Source organism: Leptopilina boulardi, unplaced genomic scaffold (assembly GCF_019393585.1).
Source record: "Leptopilina boulardi isolate dan_hultmark-lab unplaced genomic scaffold, ZJU_Lbou_2.1 LbouV2_384, whole genome shotgun sequence".
Lineage (NCBI taxonomy): Eukaryota > Metazoa > Arthropoda > Insecta > Hymenoptera > Figitidae > Leptopilina > Leptopilina boulardi.
The window spans coordinates 1,473,538-1,492,954 of NW_026137956.1; the positions used below are offsets into that span (position 1 = coordinate 1,473,538).

The 19,417-nt window shown below is 21.7% G+C and overlaps 2 protein-coding genes across 11 annotated transcripts; both read right to left on the bottom strand.

Moving 5' to 3' along the window:
• Positions 1-315: 315 nt before the first annotated feature.
• Positions 316-10,952, bottom strand: LOC127288353 (interleukin enhancer-binding factor 3-B-like). Of its 10 annotated transcripts, none has more exons than XM_051315757.1 (6): positions 10,662-10,952; positions 9,617-9,690; positions 5,740-6,187; positions 2,508-2,677; positions 1,846-2,383; positions 316-1,081 (listed from the first exon to the last, which is right to left on the bottom strand). In XM_051315757.1, the coding sequence occupies exons 1-6, from the start codon at positions 10,702-10,704 to the stop codon at positions 963-965; spliced, it is 1,392 nt and encodes a 463-aa protein (XP_051171714.1). In that variant the 5' UTR covers positions 10,705-10,952; the 3' UTR covers positions 316-962. The 10 variants fall into 10 exon arrangements, with proteins under 10 accessions (XP_051171714.1, XP_051171713.1, XP_051171710.1 ...); XM_051315756.1 differs by having other exon boundaries at positions 5,740-6,190; XM_051315753.1 differs by having other exon boundaries at positions 5,740-6,217.
• Positions 10,953-11,617: 665 nt separating this feature from the next.
• On the bottom strand, positions 11,618-19,376 carry LOC127288354 (transmembrane protein 135-like). The gene is made up of 10 exons (XM_051315758.1): positions 18,809-19,376; positions 18,211-18,341; positions 15,965-16,091; positions 15,475-15,629; positions 14,911-15,175; positions 14,651-14,818; positions 14,297-14,437; positions 12,595-12,761; positions 12,018-12,405; positions 11,618-11,874 (listed from the first exon to the last, which is right to left on the bottom strand). Exons 1-9 carry the CDS (start codon positions 18,953-18,955, stop codon positions 12,291-12,293), a joined length of 1,416 nt encoding a protein of 471 aa, XP_051171715.1. The 5' UTR covers positions 18,956-19,376; the 3' UTR covers positions 11,618-11,874; positions 12,018-12,290.
• Between the last annotated feature and the right edge of the window lie 41 nt (positions 19,377-19,417).

Sequence of the window (19,417 nt, forward strand, 5' to 3'; positions counted from 1 at the left end):
CGCGAAATTGGCTTAAAATTATTTTTAATTTAATGTTTAAATTCTACTCTAAAGAATGGGACCTAAGAAGCCAAAGAATTATTGGTTACGTTTATGATTGAGTGCGTAACATAAATGAAAATACAAAAAGAAGATCAAATCATTAATATTTAGGTCTTCATTACATTCAAAGTACTCAATAAAAACTGATTTTAATTTTACATAATTAAAAAGAATTAATTATAATATTATTAATAAATATTCCACAAAATATGATTTTAAAAGAAAATTTACTAATTTAAAGAAGGGATTAAATAAAGAAAACAATACCAAATATCAAGTGTAATGTGTACTTTAATTATACACTAAATTCAAGAGGCAACGTGTAAACGTGTCGAAAGCTCCAGAAATAATTTCTTTTTATTATAAATTGTTTCATAATCGACGGATACATTTTCTTTTTGTTTTCTAGTCGGTTAATTAAAGACTTCATTTCCTTTATTTCTCTTTACATTCAATTAATATTCTACAATAAATAGAAGAAAAAAAACATTTTAATTTCAATCAATTTTCGTTAAATTGTTGCTTACATAATGAAATAACGTCTTTTTTTTAAATAGAAAACTGAGTTATTTTGTTTGTTTGTCGGCTTTTAAAGAATGTCTAAATATAAAATGACGTTTTTTTTTTTTTTTTAGTTATAAGAGAGAAAAAAAAGAAAAAAAAATGAGTTATATATTCACAAATGAACATAAATATGAAAAAAATTACTATTTCAAAACATTTCTTCTTTCTTTCTTTCTTTTATCAGTTATTATCTTACTTATTAATGTCTAAAATCTAATTAATATGCGCATTACAGCTACACATTCATATTGATGAAACGGTGTGAAATATTCACGTTTATTATGAGCCCTAAACTCATATTTGTAAAATTGGGAGAAAAAGAAAGAATAAGATATTTTTTTGTTAAAGTTGGATAATTAACACATTTGAATATCTTCTGAGTGATCAACTTTGACTTCTTCCTCATAAGTCAAACCGTACAATGCTTGTAAAGCAGCTTTCGCCGTTATCTTTTTTGCGTCCCTCTTGTTTTTAGCTGTTGGGGAAAAAAAAATCAAATTATTATGTACTATTATTTCTATACGAAATTAAACAAACTCATCATATTTTTATTTATCTTGTTGTAATTTTGTTTATTTTAATTCAGTTTTTTTTTAATTTGCATTAAAAAATTAGCTTACAACTTTCATATAATAAAAGATTTCAATAAAAAAAGGTTTTTAACTATTTAGATTAAAATTTTAAAGAATAGATAAATTTTTGTAAATAAATTATATAATTTACCCTATCAATTTCCCCTTATTTATAATAAATTAATTGTTTATATAAAGTCCAAATAATTTTTTTTATTTTATTAGAATTTTTTTTTTTTTTTTGACAAATTGTCATTTTTTGAATTAGCATTTGATAGAATTTTTACTTAACAAAATTTTTATTTGGCAGAATTTTTATTTTATAGTAATTTTCTTTACATGACTTTTTATTTAAAAGAATTTTTATTTAACAGAATTCTTATTCAATTGAATTTTATGTGATTCAAATTTTTAATTGATAAAATTTTTAACACGCTAAATTTTCATTTATTCGAAATTACAAAATATCCGAACAAACAATCGACAGAAATATTTCGGCGCAATTGTTAAAATTACTTGATAATTTCTAATTGATCAAATTTAAAAATTGCACCATAATCTTTCTGTCGATTATTTGTTTGGTCGTTTGTAATTTCGGATTTAGAATTATTAATATTAAAAATAAAAATATAATATCAGATATTGAAAAAATAAAAAATAATCTTACCTGTTCCTGTATATTCGACTCCATCGATTTCCACTCCCAATGTAAACATTGTATTGGGTGGATTTCCAACGCGAGTAACTTCAACGTAAGTTAAACCAGGTCTCATTTGATTCAATAGCATAACAGGATGTACACATGTTGCATTATTTGGCAATTCTTTTTGAATTGTTGGTTTTGTCTCCTTCTTTACTTTTCCTGCTGGTACACCTGGCCTTGGAACGGGTACAACAGTGCCTTGATTTTGCCATTCAACAAAAAGTTTATATAATGCAAAACTCGCTAAACAACTCCATGGTACCTCTTCTGGTTCATCGGAATTAACATCCATTTTTTCAATGACACTAACATCATTATTCTCATCTTTTTGCACTGATGTTTCAACGGGCGTTGTTTGTCCATCTGATTCAGCGTCAATTTTTGCTTTTATCGCAGCGGCTGACATTTTTTCCAATAGAAGACACTTGAGTGCATTCTCAGCTGCATTTTGACGTGCAAGTGGCTTTGAGAGTCCTTGACCGACGTAAGTTTTTCCATCGATCTGCAGATGAAAAAAAAAAAAAAAATTACAAAAAAATTAAAAATAGAAATTATAGAAATTATTTTCTTCATAATATGAATCTAATTATTGTAATTAAAAAAAAAAATAAATAAAATCTATTTACCTCGGCGTGCGCAAGGAATAAAGAGCTGGCCATTGACGATTGAGTTTCTGGGAATATAAATTGTACTCCAGTTTTCATTTCATTGAGTACCATAATTGCGTTCTTAGGTTGAATTGTTCGTCGTAGACGTTGATTCAAACGAAGTCTCTTCAATTTGCGATTGACTTTCACTGAAACGATAAAAATTGAAGAAAAAAAATGTTTTTTTTTAAAACAAAAATCTATAAATATAATTTACTATTTATTTTTAAGGACAATTATTTTTCTTTCTTTTCTTTATTCAGCATTTCTATTCACATTGACTTCTCGATTGCTAGACGCTCAACGTTATTTCTAACGGAGCATCTTATGCATATCAATTGTCTTCAAATTTGCGCAGTGAAATTTCATCATAATGAAAAAAAGATGTAAATTCAAAAAAAATTCAAAGTAAACTACAACTTTTAAAGGATTTTTCTCCATAGAAGATATTCAACAATGAAAAAGTTAATTTATCACTGTACAAAATAATTAAAACCGTGATTATACGTCTTTTACTTCCATTTTTTTTTCTATATATTTAAAATTTTAACTTTATTAAAATCGAAATTATGTTTAGATCTAGCATGTTGATATGTATATTCTTCTTTTTAGATAATTACGAGAGATTCTCCAATGTAAACACTATTACAGTGAAAAAAAAATGGGATTTGATAAATTGTATTTATCTGTTCTTCTCTTAATATTTTATCTTTTTAATTGATATTATAATTTTATTTTTGTAATATTATTATCGATAGAGAAATATATTGAGATATTAAATTTCTTAAAGATATTATTAAAAAAAAGGTTTTCTAATTGTTCTACATTATGGTAAAGAAATTGTTATTTTATTATTTATTTTATCGATTTTTTTTCATTATTGCAGTCTATAAATTTATTTTACCTAGAAGTAATTTTTTTTTTTTATCAATATTAAATATAGAGGATATTCGTTGAAGGCCTCGGATTGACTTTAAAGCGCAAAAAAAGTTGATTTTTTTTATTTTAATAAAATTTAATTACTTAATAAATATTTTACTTTAAATAACTAATTTTATTATAATTAAATTCATTTTATTTAATTACTTAATAAAAATAATTCTATAAGAATATTATCAAGAAAATTTATTTCGAATATTTCAGAATCGAACTAAGACAAAATTTTCACAATTTTAATTAATAAGTAGGACAAATTTAAGTTAAATTTCAAACAATAATTAAATTCTACACAATTTAAAATAATTTATCAAATAATTTTAGATAAAATTTTTTAAAAGTAATTGAATTTTCAAAGATTTACAATTTAGTCTTTGAAAATAATTGAACTTCAAGTGATTTTTAATTGAAATTTTTGGTGATTTCTGTTGATATAATTTTAAATAAATAAATAAATAAAGAATTTAGATATTACAAATTTAAAGACAATAATTGAATTTCAAAAGTTTTTAATTGAAAAATTCTTTTAGATAATTTAATTTTCAATGAATATATTATATAAAAATCATTAAAAATAATTGAATTTTGCAATAGTAACAGTTGAAATTTTTAAAAATAAACGATTCTGAAGTACGCATCGTTTATGGTAAACGGTTTTTAAAGAAATAATTTTTTAGAATAAAAAATTCTATAATATTTTGCCTGAAAAATATTTCTTGTAATTTTTATAAATTAACAAATTATATAAAAAATATATAATTTTTTTAGATAAACAATTTTATAATTTTCCGTGTTAAATAAAAATTTATTTCTAATCCTTGATCATAAACATTGCGTACTTCAGCATTGTAGAAATAATTGAATTTTAAAAGATTTTGTTAAATTTCAGACAATAATTAAATTTTACAGAAAAAAATTGAATTTGAAAAGTTTTTAATATTGAAAAATACTTTTAAATAATTGAATTTTTGAAGAATATTATAAAAATCATTGAAAATAATTGAATTTTGGAAGAGTTGTAGTTGAAATTATTAAATCTCAGAAAGCTTTAGATGAAAAATTTTAGAAGATTTTAAATTGAAATTTTTGAAAATAATTGAGTGATTTTGAATTGAAATTATTGGTAATTTTATTTACTGAATTTTTTTTTTAATTTTAAACAATTATTGTTGAATTTCATTAAAATTATTGAAAATAATTAATTTAGAGAAGAATTTTAGTAAAAAATTTGTTAAATAATTAAAATAAAGAAGATCTAAAAATGATCTGCATTGCATACTAAAACAAGGAGGGGGGGTGGGGTCCTTTATGTTTATTTCATAAAAATTTTGCTTCCTCACTGTGTGAAGCAAAAAATTTGCTTCCTCGTGGAGGAAGCTATGAATTTCTCTAATTTAATTGATTGATTTAAAACATTTCCAGTTAAAAACTGATTCAAATTTATTAAATTTTTTTGAAAAATTAAGAAAATTTTAATTCATTTTGGGTGTAACATATACTTTATATACGTACGAATCGATTCGTTTCAGTGCAAGGAATTCAATTATTTTATGTATTAACTAGAATTTAAAAAAACGCAAATTTTTTTTTAACTAAAACATGAATTTTTGATTTTTTAATTTTTATTAATTCTTAAAATTTAAATCAAATCAACATTTTTTAGCTAAAATGTAAAATTGGTGATTTTTTTAACTTTCATTAATTCTTTTAATTTCAATCAAATCTATACTTTATATATACCAATCGATTTGTCTTGATGTAAAGAAGACGATTATATTATATATTACCTTAAATTTTTCTATTTAAATTTTTTTTCAATTAAAAAAAATTTTTTGGAAAAAAGACGATAAATTTTTTTTTTGGTATTTTTAAAAATTCTATCGTCATTTTTGAGAGATTAATGTGATAAATAAGCCTACCAAATTTTATCAAAATCCATTAAAACCTGTTAAAGATATCGTGTTCATAAAAACGATCCACATATACATCCGGACAATTGATCAGGATCTCATATAACATGTTTCTATATAGAGAAAAATTTGTTTTCACAATTTCTAAAAATTTTATAAACGAAAGGACTACAAAAGCTTCCTCCACGAGGAAGCAAAAGACGTATATTTAAAAAAAAAAATGTAAAAAAAAGTCGAAAATGTCGCATCTTATTAAAATAAGTCGGAAAAAAGTCGAATAATCCGAGTCCAGTAAATTTAATATCCATGAAAATTAAAGGGATAAATAAATAATACAATTCATTATACTCTTAAATGATACTTACAACCAGGAGTCTTGCGCCTCCATCTTGGTTGATCAGTCACCTCCATTCCCTCCTCATTTTCTCCATCTTCGTTCTTAACATCACCACCAATTTGTGGAGCAGGAGGTGCTTGAATTGGCTGAGCCTGCTGTTGAACTGGAGGCGTTTGAGGTGGTTGAGCAGCACCAGTTGGAGCTGGTGATTGCTTCAAAATTGGCTTCAATCGTTGAGCTTGTGGAGTTCCAGGAGTAGCAGCAGCAGCGGCTTGTTGCTGCTGTTGTTGTTGTTGCTTCAATTGCTGCTGAAGTTGCTGATGTTGAAGCTGTTGATTAGGCTTGGGTGTTTGTGGTTGTTGTTGCTGCTGCTGCTGTTGTTGTTGTTGTTGCTGCTGCTGCATTCGAGCCTGATTTGCCTGCTGCTGAAGCTGCGTTGGCGGCTGCTGCTGCTGTTGTTGTTGTTGACCCTTAAACTGCTGCACATTTCCGGCTTTAAAGTTGCCCTGCTGATTCACCCGTGTTGTTTGACTTGTTTGGTAATTCCCTTGCTGAGAGAACTATAAAACATAGGGTGGGAACGCCGCTACACAAGGAACCTCGACGGTTGTGCAATCCCACCAAGGCCCAGCATCACGCTTTTTCAACGCTTTTGCCAACGAGACGTTGCCCCCATAGATTACACCAGCCTCATTCCTTTCATTAAACACCGACGTTTTCCAACTACTCGTAACAAATCAGTTTTATTTTTCCTTTTCTTTATCAAATCATTCATTTGATGAAATAAAATTTCAAACAACGACATATTCTGCTCTTGCGAGATAATTTTATTGTGACAATTATTAAACAATTGTCTATCGATCTCAATTCATTTAAATTAAATTTCATTTTAAAATTTGTTTTTTTTTTTTTAATGAAATTTAAAATTGTTGGCGTTAATTTTTTTTTGAAATTTTTCAAGAGAAAGAAAACAAGGCAGAAATGTGTGTTGTTATTCTGATTTTGAAAAATACGATTTTTGGAAAACGAAATTATCAAGGAAATGGCGTGTGGCAAAATTGAATGCTATGAGGGCAACTAGCGAACTTGCCCCTGGCGGTACGCACCTCCTCAGTATTGTTGTATAGCTACTAGTGCCTGCATTGCAGGTAAGGGAAACAGGGACCACTAATTAGTACATGCAAATAGAATTTAACCCTTTCTCTCGCTTTTTTTGTATTTTTTTTTTTTTTTTTTTTTTATAATCAAACTGGAAACCTTCAGTAAATTGGGAATATCCTCTGTTCCCAATGTTGGCTCTAAATAGTATCATCTACGTACTTTCGACAGATGTAGTGATACAAATTTCAAGAGTCTTCTTTGATAACTCACAGTTGCATTGACCATTACTATCAGAAAACAGTATTTTTAAATCTCTCGATGAAACTATATTTTGCAATTTTAAAAATTATTTTATGAAAATAAAAAAAAAATAATTTTTTTTCAGATAAATATATTAAAACTATTTGTTTTGAAATAAGATATTTTAAATTACCATTTTATTTTTTAGTGTAAATTTATTTTAAACTTAATTTAAAAAACAAATTTTTTATTAGTTACAAAAAAATTTTTAAATTGGTAAAATTTTGCTTGAAAATAAATTTAAAAATAAATTTTTCTTTAATTTTATTTTCTAATCAATTTTTGTTAAATTCATCTAATTTTTCTTTCTGTAAATAATTAATTTTTTAAAATTGCAAAATTCAACTTCACATTTCGTTACTTTTAAAAAAAAATTACAAAGCTTCAATTTCGATTTGCCTCTAATTATAAAATTTTTCTTTTAATAATTGTAAAAATATTCTGCACTTTTTAAAATTGAACTAAAAAAAAATTGAAAACTTTATTTTTCATTTTAAATCGTGTATATTCTCGTATTTGATAGCTTTGATAAAGATAAATTTTTAAAAGTAAGAATATAAACGAGCATTCTGTTTCTGGCAACAGTACAAACAGTCGAAGCTTATGAATGACTTCTGAAATTCTAAAAATGATGCTTAAAGGATTATTCATGTGTGATTGGTTTTACTTTTTTTTTTTTAAATAGATTTTTTCGTAAATGGATAATTAATATTACTATTTGTGAATATTGTGTTCATCTCTAGACAAAGTGTGATAGTTCTTCCTTTAACGAAAAGAAAACAAGATACAAAAAATAGAATTATTACAAAAATGAAAAAAAAATGATTTATTTATTAATAAAAAGAGAAATTAAATGAAATTTTGACAATTATTATTATTTTTTTTTTTTAAGAAAACACACAAAAATCATAAAATTATAATGGTTTTTAAAAGCACTGAAAAAAATATTCAGGCCTATTAACGATGCGTATGCGTATTATAACCAAAACTAAACTTTATCACTAATACGTTAAGAGCTGGAAAAATCATATTCTTCTGTTTAATAAAAAAAGAGACAAAAATAACAAATTTTTAAGAAATAAAAAAATACAATTGAAAAATTATTTTTCTTTTATTCTTATAAATAAAAACATTAAGTTTATGATTATCAAACAATTTTTTTTTTTTTAAATAAATTGAAAAGAACTAAATAAAATTTAATTAAAGAGAAGTTATTTGATTCTAACCACAGGTCTCGGATTTATATTAAAAAAAAAAAAAAAAACTCGCGTTACAAAAATATTTTTACATCCAAAAAAATTATAATGTGCAACTATTTATTTTTTTATTTTTTTTGTAAATCGTTTATCATAAACGTTGTGAACTTAACCGATTTACATTATCTTTAGATAAGCAATAAAATAATTAAAATTATCTTTAAATATTTAATCAAATAATGAAAATGATTTTTAAATATTAAATTAAATAATTAAAATGATTTTTGAATATTAAATTAAATAATTAAAAATATTTTTTTAAATATTAAATTAAATTGGAATCATTTTTAAAATTTTTTCTGTAAAATCGAAATTCTCATTTTTTTTTTTTTTTTAATATCAAAAACATTTGAAAAAAATCAGTTTCCGAGCCCTGTAATCATGATTTAAATCATGCCAGTCCTAAATACGTTTTAATTTTTCAAATGGACTTTTTCTTTAAAGACCAATTAAAATCAAATAAGAGTTTAATTTTTGGACAAAATAGACATACCCATTGCTAATAAACTTAAAGATTTCCCCAGTGCATTATCTTAAAAGGCAGATATAATATTTAGAGCCATATTTCACTTTCCTTAAAAATTTGAAAAACAATGGAATAATAATTTTTCTTTTCGTATAAAATGAACGGATATTACTTTTTTTTTTTTAAATTTTTGTCGAATTTGCATTTTATCCTGCAAGATGAATTTTAATCCATTGAATTTTTTTTTTTTCTTAATGAATATAATGTAAAATATCCTTAGAAACTAAGAAAAAAAAAGCAGTAAATTAAAATTAATAATCCACTACTTTCTTTAAGCATCGTTACTGTTTGGTTTCGAAGAGTTTTTTTTTTCTTTTTCTTTCTTTTTCTTATGCGGGTAAATATTAGAAAAATTTTGTCCCTTTGACTTGGCTTTTTATTTTTTGCAATGTACTTTACTCCAAAAAAATTTGGGGAAAATAATTAACACTCCAGGGATACCAAACAAGCAATTTAATTTTAAATCAAAATTAGTTTTCAATATTGAATTTTTTCAATATTGAAAAATTTTTTGATCATTTAAAGATAACATTGAACTGTGGGATTTTGTTTTTAAATACCACTGCTAAAATGTTATCATTATTTTTTTTCTATTAATATCAATATAAATATATAGAAATATTTATGCAAAATAAACATAAATATATATGTATATATATTAGACATAAAATAATATTATTCTATTTAATGGGAAAAAAAAAAAATGACAAAATTTCTCTTACCGAATTCGCATTTTGGTTCTGTTGATTTTGGAAATTCCCCTGCGAATTTGGGGTATTCTGCTGCCGTTGCTGGCCTGCTAAAGAACGAAATTTGAGATAAAAAAATTAAAAAAAACAAATATTCTTTTTTTTCAAAATCGATCGATAAAAATTGAAAAATTGACAATTTTTTTAATATTCCATTTTTAATTTCAAAAATTAAAAAAGGTTTTTAAAAATTTAATTAATGAATTGTAATTAAATTAATTTATTATTATTATTATTATATTAATTATAAATGATTACAAAAATATCTTATGTTTAATTTAATTTACCTAATTTTCTTTTCTTGTTCATATTTCGAAAAAAAAGGCAAATGAAATTCCGAATAAAATAACTTTTTATTCAATTTTCATTTTTAAAACAACAAATAATATATTAAATTAGCTATTACGAAAGAGAATTAAATTTCAATCAATATTTGGCATCCACCCTTCGCAATTGGCGTGACTTGGAAAAAAAAAAAAAAACTAAAGTATTGATTTTCCACAATTTTCCCTTCGGACTAACCCACTTTCATTTAATGGGCAAAAAAAAAAGAAAAAAAGTTTAAAAAACATTCTATCCCCACAGCTTTTTCATACATTTTAATAGCGTCATTGATAATTTTGAAAATTTTTCCCAACGCTAACATTAAAGGGCTATACAAAAAGAAATTTTGATAAATTTTTTCATTAATAAAATTTCCAATTCAATGAAATATATATATTTTTTTTTTCCTTTGAAAAATTCTAAAAAATTAATTTTAAACAAATATGCGACAATTTAAAAAGCGACTTAAAGTAAAGTATTTTTTCTTTAAGCTTGAACTGAAGTTTCTTTCGCCATCTTGAATTGCCGGCGTTATTGATTTTTTTTTTTTTTTTTTTCTGAGATTTTATAACAAAGTAAAAATCCCACTATTAATAAATTGCCGCGAATCATCGATTATTAACTTGTCGCAATAATAAAGAAAAAAAAAATTTTTTTTATAACACTGAATGATATTTAAAAGAAATATTCTTACCATTATTGAAATTTTGATTGCTCTGTCTGCTTCTTGTATACATTTTGCTTGGTGTCGACAGTTTAAAGCCGTTTGCCGTAGCGAAATTCACTTGTAACAATATAATAAAAATAAACACGCTAGTGTTTATATAATCTTTTGTAAAATTTTATGAAAAATGCAATCAAATTTAAATTTGAAAGTTTAAAGTTCCAATGACTTTGGAATTAAAAGGATATTGAAAAAAATCACCAACAGGATTTTAATGGAAGGAGAACAACGCTGTAGTATGCGAATAAGCTATGATGAAAGAGGAGAGGAGGAGGAGAGAAATATTTGACGGAAACCGGAAATTTCGTCATACACTTCAACGAAGATTAACGAAAATCAACGAAAGTAGTGTCGAAATTAAACGAATAGTTACGAAGTAAGAATTTAATAATTACGAAGATGAAATTTCCAGGGAAATATTGCGATAAACATAACCTATAAAAATTGAAAATCAATTACATTAACAATTTCTTTAATTATTAAGATTCTAAACCCTATATTTATGATTAATAATGATAAAAAAAAAAAACAATTCCGATTCAACGGAAACTTAGATTTATTTCTCATTCTTCCTTTCTACTTCCTAAAATTTCCAACATGATCAAAATGTAAAGTAAAATAATGAAAAAAAAGATTAAATTATTTAAAACTATATTTTATTCATAGGGCAAAAATTAAATTCTACTTTTTCTATTAAATTGTGATATATATTTATTTAAAAAAAATTTGAATAATCCAATTGAGAATTGTTGAATGGAAAATTATTACTTCTGTTGTGAAAGTTTCAAAAATTTCTCATTTGGCGGAAAATTTGAAAAAAAAGTTATCGACATAAATATTTATAATAAAATATAAATATTAAGTAAAATAAATAATAATTATTATATTTAAATGTTAGGATTATTAAATAATTGATAAATTGAAAAAACAGTTCACTATAGGTTTATTTATTTAATTAGCACCAACTAATATACCAATGAAACTATCTTCCAACAATAAATATATCATATAATTTATAAAAAAAAAAAAAAAAAGATAATTAACATTATTATAACAACGCGATGTTTACAAACACGAAAATTTGTTCTCAATTCTTTCCCTCATTATATAAAATTATCAATAAATAAATTACAAACGTAATTACCATGTTCTTTATAGAATATTCTCATGTGAAGTCTTTTATCTAAAACAAATTGTGAAAAACCCAAATTTTAAACACTTTAAGAAATTTTTTTCATTAATTTTTTTTTTTTTTTTAAATAAAAGAATGAATAAATTTCTAAATTATTCTAATTAGTTCTAATTAATTTACGAAAAAAAACTCACCTCAAAATATATTGGAATTTTATGCTCTATTTAATTTTTATAAATTGTTGCTAAAAAGCAGATGATAAAATTAATAAAAATATATCCGACATTTAGATATATTTTCAAGATATTCCGTGTTTTTATGTATATTATTATTATTATTATTATTATTATTATTATTATTATTATTATATTTAAAGAATAGAAAATGTCTGAAATAAATAAGATTATCATTGATCTTGCAGCAAAAAAAGTGTCTATGACAATAAATTAAATTGAATTAAAATATTTTTAAAAGGAATAATTGTATTTATCAGTAGTGTTTGTTTTTTTAAGAACTTGTTGAAGAAATTGACTAGTTTCTAATCCAAATTCGTCAAGTGGCAATCGAGACATTGCTGCTATCCTATAAATAATTAGTAAATATTCAATACCGAAACAATGGAAAATATAAATTAATTATATCTAGATTTATTTTTATTTCAATTATTTATGAAGAATAAAAAATATTATTGCTGATCCACAATCCAAAAAAAAAATTGAAGATCTTTTAATATTATTGTAGAAAATTTTCAAAAAAAAAAAAAAAACATACCTTCCTCCTGATATGTTTATTAAGAACTTCCAATATGAAGATCTTAAATTTTGTGGTTCAACTATTGCTGCGTGAAAGAGAACAGCAGTGCTAAAACAGTACAAAAATATAGCGAACCATTTAACTTCAGGTACTTTTCCTTTTTCTACTCCATCGTTCCATAGAATCTGTAAAAAAAATATATATATCATATTGAAACTTATGAAAATTTCCAATTTACTATAGAATTTCTATTTAATAATATAGCGAAATTGATTTTTCTTTAAAACGAATTTTCATTTTAATAAATTTAAAAAAATCAATTTTTTATTTGATTCATTGATTTTTTGACCTTAAAATAACATTTAGGTGAATTTTAAATTAATCGAACATTCATTAAAGAAAATATTTCATTTAGTTGAAAATTTACTAATAACAATTTTTTTTTAATAATTTATGATTTGTCAATTTAGAAATATCTCAAATAAAGAGAATAGAAGATTCTACCAATTTTATTTTTGAACAAGAAATAAAAGAAAAATTTGTATTTTGAATCGAAAAATTAAAGAATTCTAAATTAAATATAAACTTTAAATTTATATTATTCTTTAGAAATTATAAACAAAACATTCTTGTAACAATAAAAATAATTTCAATTCATTAAAAATACAATTATTTGGTAAAATTTAATACATTTTTTTAAAACAAATAATTGTCAAAATTCAATTATTTAACAAATTCATTTACATTGCATTTCTAAAATTCAAAGAATTTAATTATATTTAAAAACTAAATTATATATTGTCAAAATTAAATTACTTTATAATTTAGAATTATTTTTTAATCTATTTTTTTTTTGTAAATTACATTATTTTCATATTTAATTATTTTGTTATTTGAATTATATAAGGAGATTCTTTGCGCTACTTCGATCGTACTTTTCAATAATTTTATCTATATTTTTAAATTTTACTTATTTAAAAATTACATTTTTTTGATAATTTAATGATTTTTAAATTCAATTATTTATTAAAATTCAATTGTTTCAAGTTTCATTTGTTTTTAAAATCTCAATTCTTTAAAATTTAATGATTGTAATGGTTAAATACAATTACTTTACAATTTAATTATTTTTCAATAAACTTTTTTGGTAAATTCCATTATTTTCACATTTAATTATTTTTTTGTGAATTCAATTGGAAATTCTTCGTTCGACATCGATCGTATTTTTGAATTTATTTCATAAATTAGATTTATTACTATAATTTACGCAATATTGTTTATTCTTATGATTAAGATATTATATCTTCAATCATTTCTAAACAAAATATTTTATTATTAAATTATAGATAAGCTATATAATTATAGATAATATTATTAATTACAGATAATTATAGTATATTTTATAATATCTAATTATAGATATAATTTAATTATTTTATTTATTGAAATTTATTTATGTTTTCGCAATCTAAATCGCGATGTTGTAAAATTTTTTTCACCTTTTTTTTCAATGTCAAATAATAACAAAAATAATTAAATTTACAGAATAATTTAGTATGAAAATAACTGAAATTTATGTAAAAAATTAATTTAAAAAACATATATATTTAAATTTAAAGATATAATTAAATTTAAAAAATTTGTTAAACTTTTTTTCTAAAAATATATTGTATTTTTAATGTAACAAACTTTGCTTTAAATTAAAAAAAAAAAAAATTACCTGTAATGCTTTCCACATAACATAAAGAGCGGCCGTGATATCTGGATAAATGACAAAACTAATGCTTGCAATTAATGCTGCAGGAATAGCATGACTTGGTGAATCGTAACCAAAAGATCTTCTCAACAAACATGACATCAACTGAAATTATTATTTTCATTTTGTTAATTAATATATTTTTATTTAAAACAATTTTTTAAAAATGTAATTTTTAAAAAAAAATTTTTGTAAAAATGTATTTTTTTCTATAAAATAATTTTTTCTTCATTAAAAATATTATGATAAATATATTATTTTTTTTTAAAACTATTTTTATGTTACGTTAGTTAAAAAAAAAATACAGTAAATATTTACCCTAAAAATGCCTGAGAATCCACTAAGAAATATGGGTAATTTTAAATTTTCCCTCTTGAAAACAATGTTCTTCAATAATTTTGGCCTTCGCATTAATTGTCCAAGTTTGAAAACTAATTTAAGTGCTAATTGAGCGCCTAATCCATAACTAAATAATTTCATACTCCCCTGTTATTAAAATTGGAAAATTATCATATTTTTAATTAAAATTAAAATCAATATTTTCACATGAATATTATTTCCAAAGGTATATTACATACCGTTAGAATATAATGTACACAACTGTTGGAATGTGGACAGGATATATGCTTACTTTGTGACTTAATTTTTTCTATTAGACATTTATATACATTAAGAGCTTTCATTAGAATGCTAAAAAACCCATGATTTTGTACTCTCGATATTTTCTTTATATTTTCATTAGATGAACTTTTTTTCAATTCATCATTCATTTCTATTTGATTAATTTCTAATTGTTGTTTTTCTCTAAAAAATTTCTCATCCTCATATTGTCCGACTAAAATTCTATTTTTGATAAAAAAAAAAAAGAAAAACCCCCGTTAAATTAGTATATTTTAATTTATATTAATTTTTAGACATTTATAATAAATACAGAAAGAATAATAGAAACGATTTTTTAAATGTTTGTTAAATTTTTGATTTTTTTTTTTTTTTTTTGAAAATTTTGTTTGAAATTAAATAAAGGAAAGTTTATAATAAATTTAACAAACAAAAAAACTAAATACTTTAATTAATTTTACAATTTTTGTTTCTTTTAATCAGAAAATAAATTTGAGAAATATAAATAATAGATGTGTACATACCTAATTATCCTAAATACTGAATCCTGTTTGATTTCTTTGCTACGATAGTAATAAAGTAAAACTGTCATACTCATGGCAAATATATAAACTTGACCATAAGAAATTGGTGAAATATATCCTCTCCAAACAGCCATTCTGAACAATGTTTCTGTAGCCTAAAAATATTTATATGAAATAAAAATTATAATTATTAAGAAATAATTCTTCATTCAATTAAATTCTATTCCTTAAATCCTCAAAGTTTTTATAATTGTATAAAAATTTAAAATTTCTTGTCTCAATTTAATGATTTTTTATAAATTATTTTCAAAAATAAATCGATTTATTTAATTTTTACAATTATTTACATAATTTTATAAATATTATCAATATTATTAATTATGTATATATTCTTTTTTTAATTAAAATTTAAATTAAATTTTTTCTTTCAGAACTTAAAAAGGATTTTTTTTTGAATAATTATATTTTTTTAAAATGTAAATAAACCTACTATATTGGAAACATAAAGACTCAATAACGGTCTCCTAGAAGGACGTTCTAAAATAATTGCAGCAAAACTAGATAAAAATGATGGAATAAATGACACCGTCAATACATTAAAGTCACCTAGAATCCGTCTGAAATATTAAAATCATTATTACACAAGTTTTTTTTTTGATTAATTTTACATTGTATTTCATTAACATCAGGATATTTCAGTTTTATAATTATTGAATAAATAATAAAAATAATTTTATCTTTAACATAAATTAAAGAATTATAAATTAAAAGTAATCAATTTACTTTTATTTGTCAAAATAAAATAATTTATAATTTTAATTTAATTTAATTTAATTTAATTTATATTTATATATATTTATAATTTATATTATATTTATATTTAATTTAATTTATTTTTAGTTTTTCTCCTAATTAACAATTTTATGTTTTTAAAATAAACAAAATGTCCCTCTTTTAACATGCACATAAATTATATATAAAAATTAATTAAATTACGAATAATACATACAAAATTACTATGATTGTGTCATAATTATTTAATTAACAAAAATTATATAGAGAAAATAAAACTTTTAGAATACGTCTAAATTAATTATTATTCAAATTTATTTTATTTTTTATTTTTTTGTAAATGTTAAACTTTCACATATCAGACAATTTTTTTTATTAAATCACTGAATTAATTTACATCTAATTATAAATTTAAAAATAAAATGCAATTGAATATCGACGAATTTGTGAAAAGTTTTAAAAAGTAAATTTTTATTTTTAAACAATAAAACAATATAATATACAAAACCGCAACAAAACCAACTTTGAATACAATGGTTGTTTTAAAATAATAATAATTATTATTATTACATAATAATAATATTAATAATAATATTAATAATAATAATAATTTTGCATCCGTGGAGTAATAAATAATTAATATGTATATTTCTAATTTTCACGTTATCATTTATTTATACACAGAGAAAAATCAGTTTGATTTTATATATAAATAGTGATTTTTTTAGTTAAGGCAGCTCATAATTAGTTAATACAGTTAATTAGTTAATTTAGCTAAGTTAATTTTTAAATTTAATAAACTTGTAAAACTATTAGTTCGATTGTTAATGGTAACAACAATGAAAACCCAAGAAAAAAACCTATCGAAAAAGTGATGATAAGAAAAACATAAATTAAAACCAATAGTTACAATTGGCGGTGTAAATCTTGATAAATCAATTCTAAAAGAAATTTTAAAATATAAATATTAAAATTATTTTAGAAATAAATATTTTTGATATAAAGTCAATGTTTAATGATTTTTTTATAATCTTTAAAATTACAAAAAAATTAGTTTTGCTAAATATTTTTTTGTTTTTTCTATAAATATTTCATTGCAAATGGAAATTTTTAATTTATGTTTTTTTTTCAAAAAAATTTAATTAATTGATAATTAATAAAAATTAATTATGTAGGTATAATCAAAAAGAAAATTAAATTAACTGAAAATTATTAATTATATTTTAAAAAGTATTGAGCAATTTAAAAAATAATAAAAAATTTTGAAAAAATAAAATCTAAAAAAAACTTTGTAATGTTTTAAACTTTAAATTTATAAATTAAAAATTTAAAACAAATTGAAATTTTTTTTAAAAAAGCAAACAATTTATTTTTATATCAAAAAGAATTTTTTTTGTTTTTTTTTTAATACAAAATGTAAACAGATAAAAAAAACATAACAATTTAATAATTAATAATAAAAATAAATTAATAATACCTAATAAATTTATAAATAATAATGAATAATGATAAAAAAATAATAATTATAAGTTAAAATGTTATAATTATCTGTAATAATGATTATATTAAAAAAAATCATATATAATATAATAAATTTATAAATAATAATAAAAATTATATTATAATAATTGAAAATTTTTTTCCTATAAATATCAAATAAGAAATATACTGGTGCTGCACACAATAAACAATATTTTTTTTTTAAACTATCACTTAATTAATGACGATGAATAAAAATATCCGTCGCGTTAACCATAAAATATTACAAAATCAAGAATTGTCAAAAGTTTAGAAAAACAAAAAGGACAAAAAAATGACTAACTTCAAGTGTGGACGGAATGAATAAATGAATGAATACGGAAATTATTATATAAAATAATAATAATAATACGGAAATTATTATATATAATAATAATAATAGTAAACAAAAAAATGAATATTTACCTCAAAGTACAGATAAACATAGAAAACGTAAATGCACTACATGATAAAAAGGCCGTGGATTGTAAAATACTCTTCAATGTAATTTTAATATCCTTTTTTGAAGGTACTTTTCCTTTTAATAAGAGTGTGATCTAAAAACCAAAAGATATTTTAAATTTATTATTACCTTAACGGTAATGCCTAATAAAATTCCAGTAACTTAAACAAAAATAAATATTAATTAAAAATTGTTTATCAGTTAAATTTTAACATCGGTAAAGTTCATAACGTTTATAATCAATAATATTTTTAAAAAAAATATATATATATACATTTTTTACGTAAAAAAATAATATTTTTGTCCTAGAAATTTTTCTTTTATTTATTTCTTTCATAAGTATTAAATAATTATTTGCGTCAATTAAATGGTATTTGTTTCAAATACAAAAATTATTGATTCAAATAAAAATTATTTGGTTCAAAAGAAAATATTTATTTAATAATTAGTCAAGTTAAGCTATGATTTGATTTTTTTTTTTTTTTTTTCATTGATAATAATAGAAAAAATTATTATCATTATTAGAATCACATTTTGTACTTGTATATACATTATACTTACAAAATAAACAGTAGCGTAAATTCGAAAACTCTCTTGAAGAGCATGAAGACCTAGACCAGCTGTTGCACTAATACATGAATCTTGCCAAGGATGTACATAATCTTTACAAGAAGCTGCGATATTAAATTTACTCAACTTTGCAGGCATTTTACAAAATATAATTAACAACGTCAAAACAAAAATAAAAAATTGACAAATCTTATTCCCCACAAAGATTTATTATTAACTCGTTACTAATTTATAAACTTTAATAATTCCACTTTTTTTTCACTATATTTCGTCACTTACTTAATAAAACATTTTTATCGAAGTGCAAAGTGCAATTTATCAATATCGTAAATTGACATTATATAATTTTTTTTTTTTTACTAAGATCCTAATATGAATAAAATTTATTATTCATTTGAAGAAAATAAATAATCTAATTTTAGGTTATAAAACTTATTTATGATGATAATAACAGAGTAAGAATCTAAAAAATTGAAATGAAAAAATTTGTCAACACGGAATGTTTTTACAGAACTGTCATTATCTTCTTCACGTTGTCTTTATATCTCCATATATGTATTGTTTATTAAGTTATTATTGTTTGTATGTGAATTCATTTTA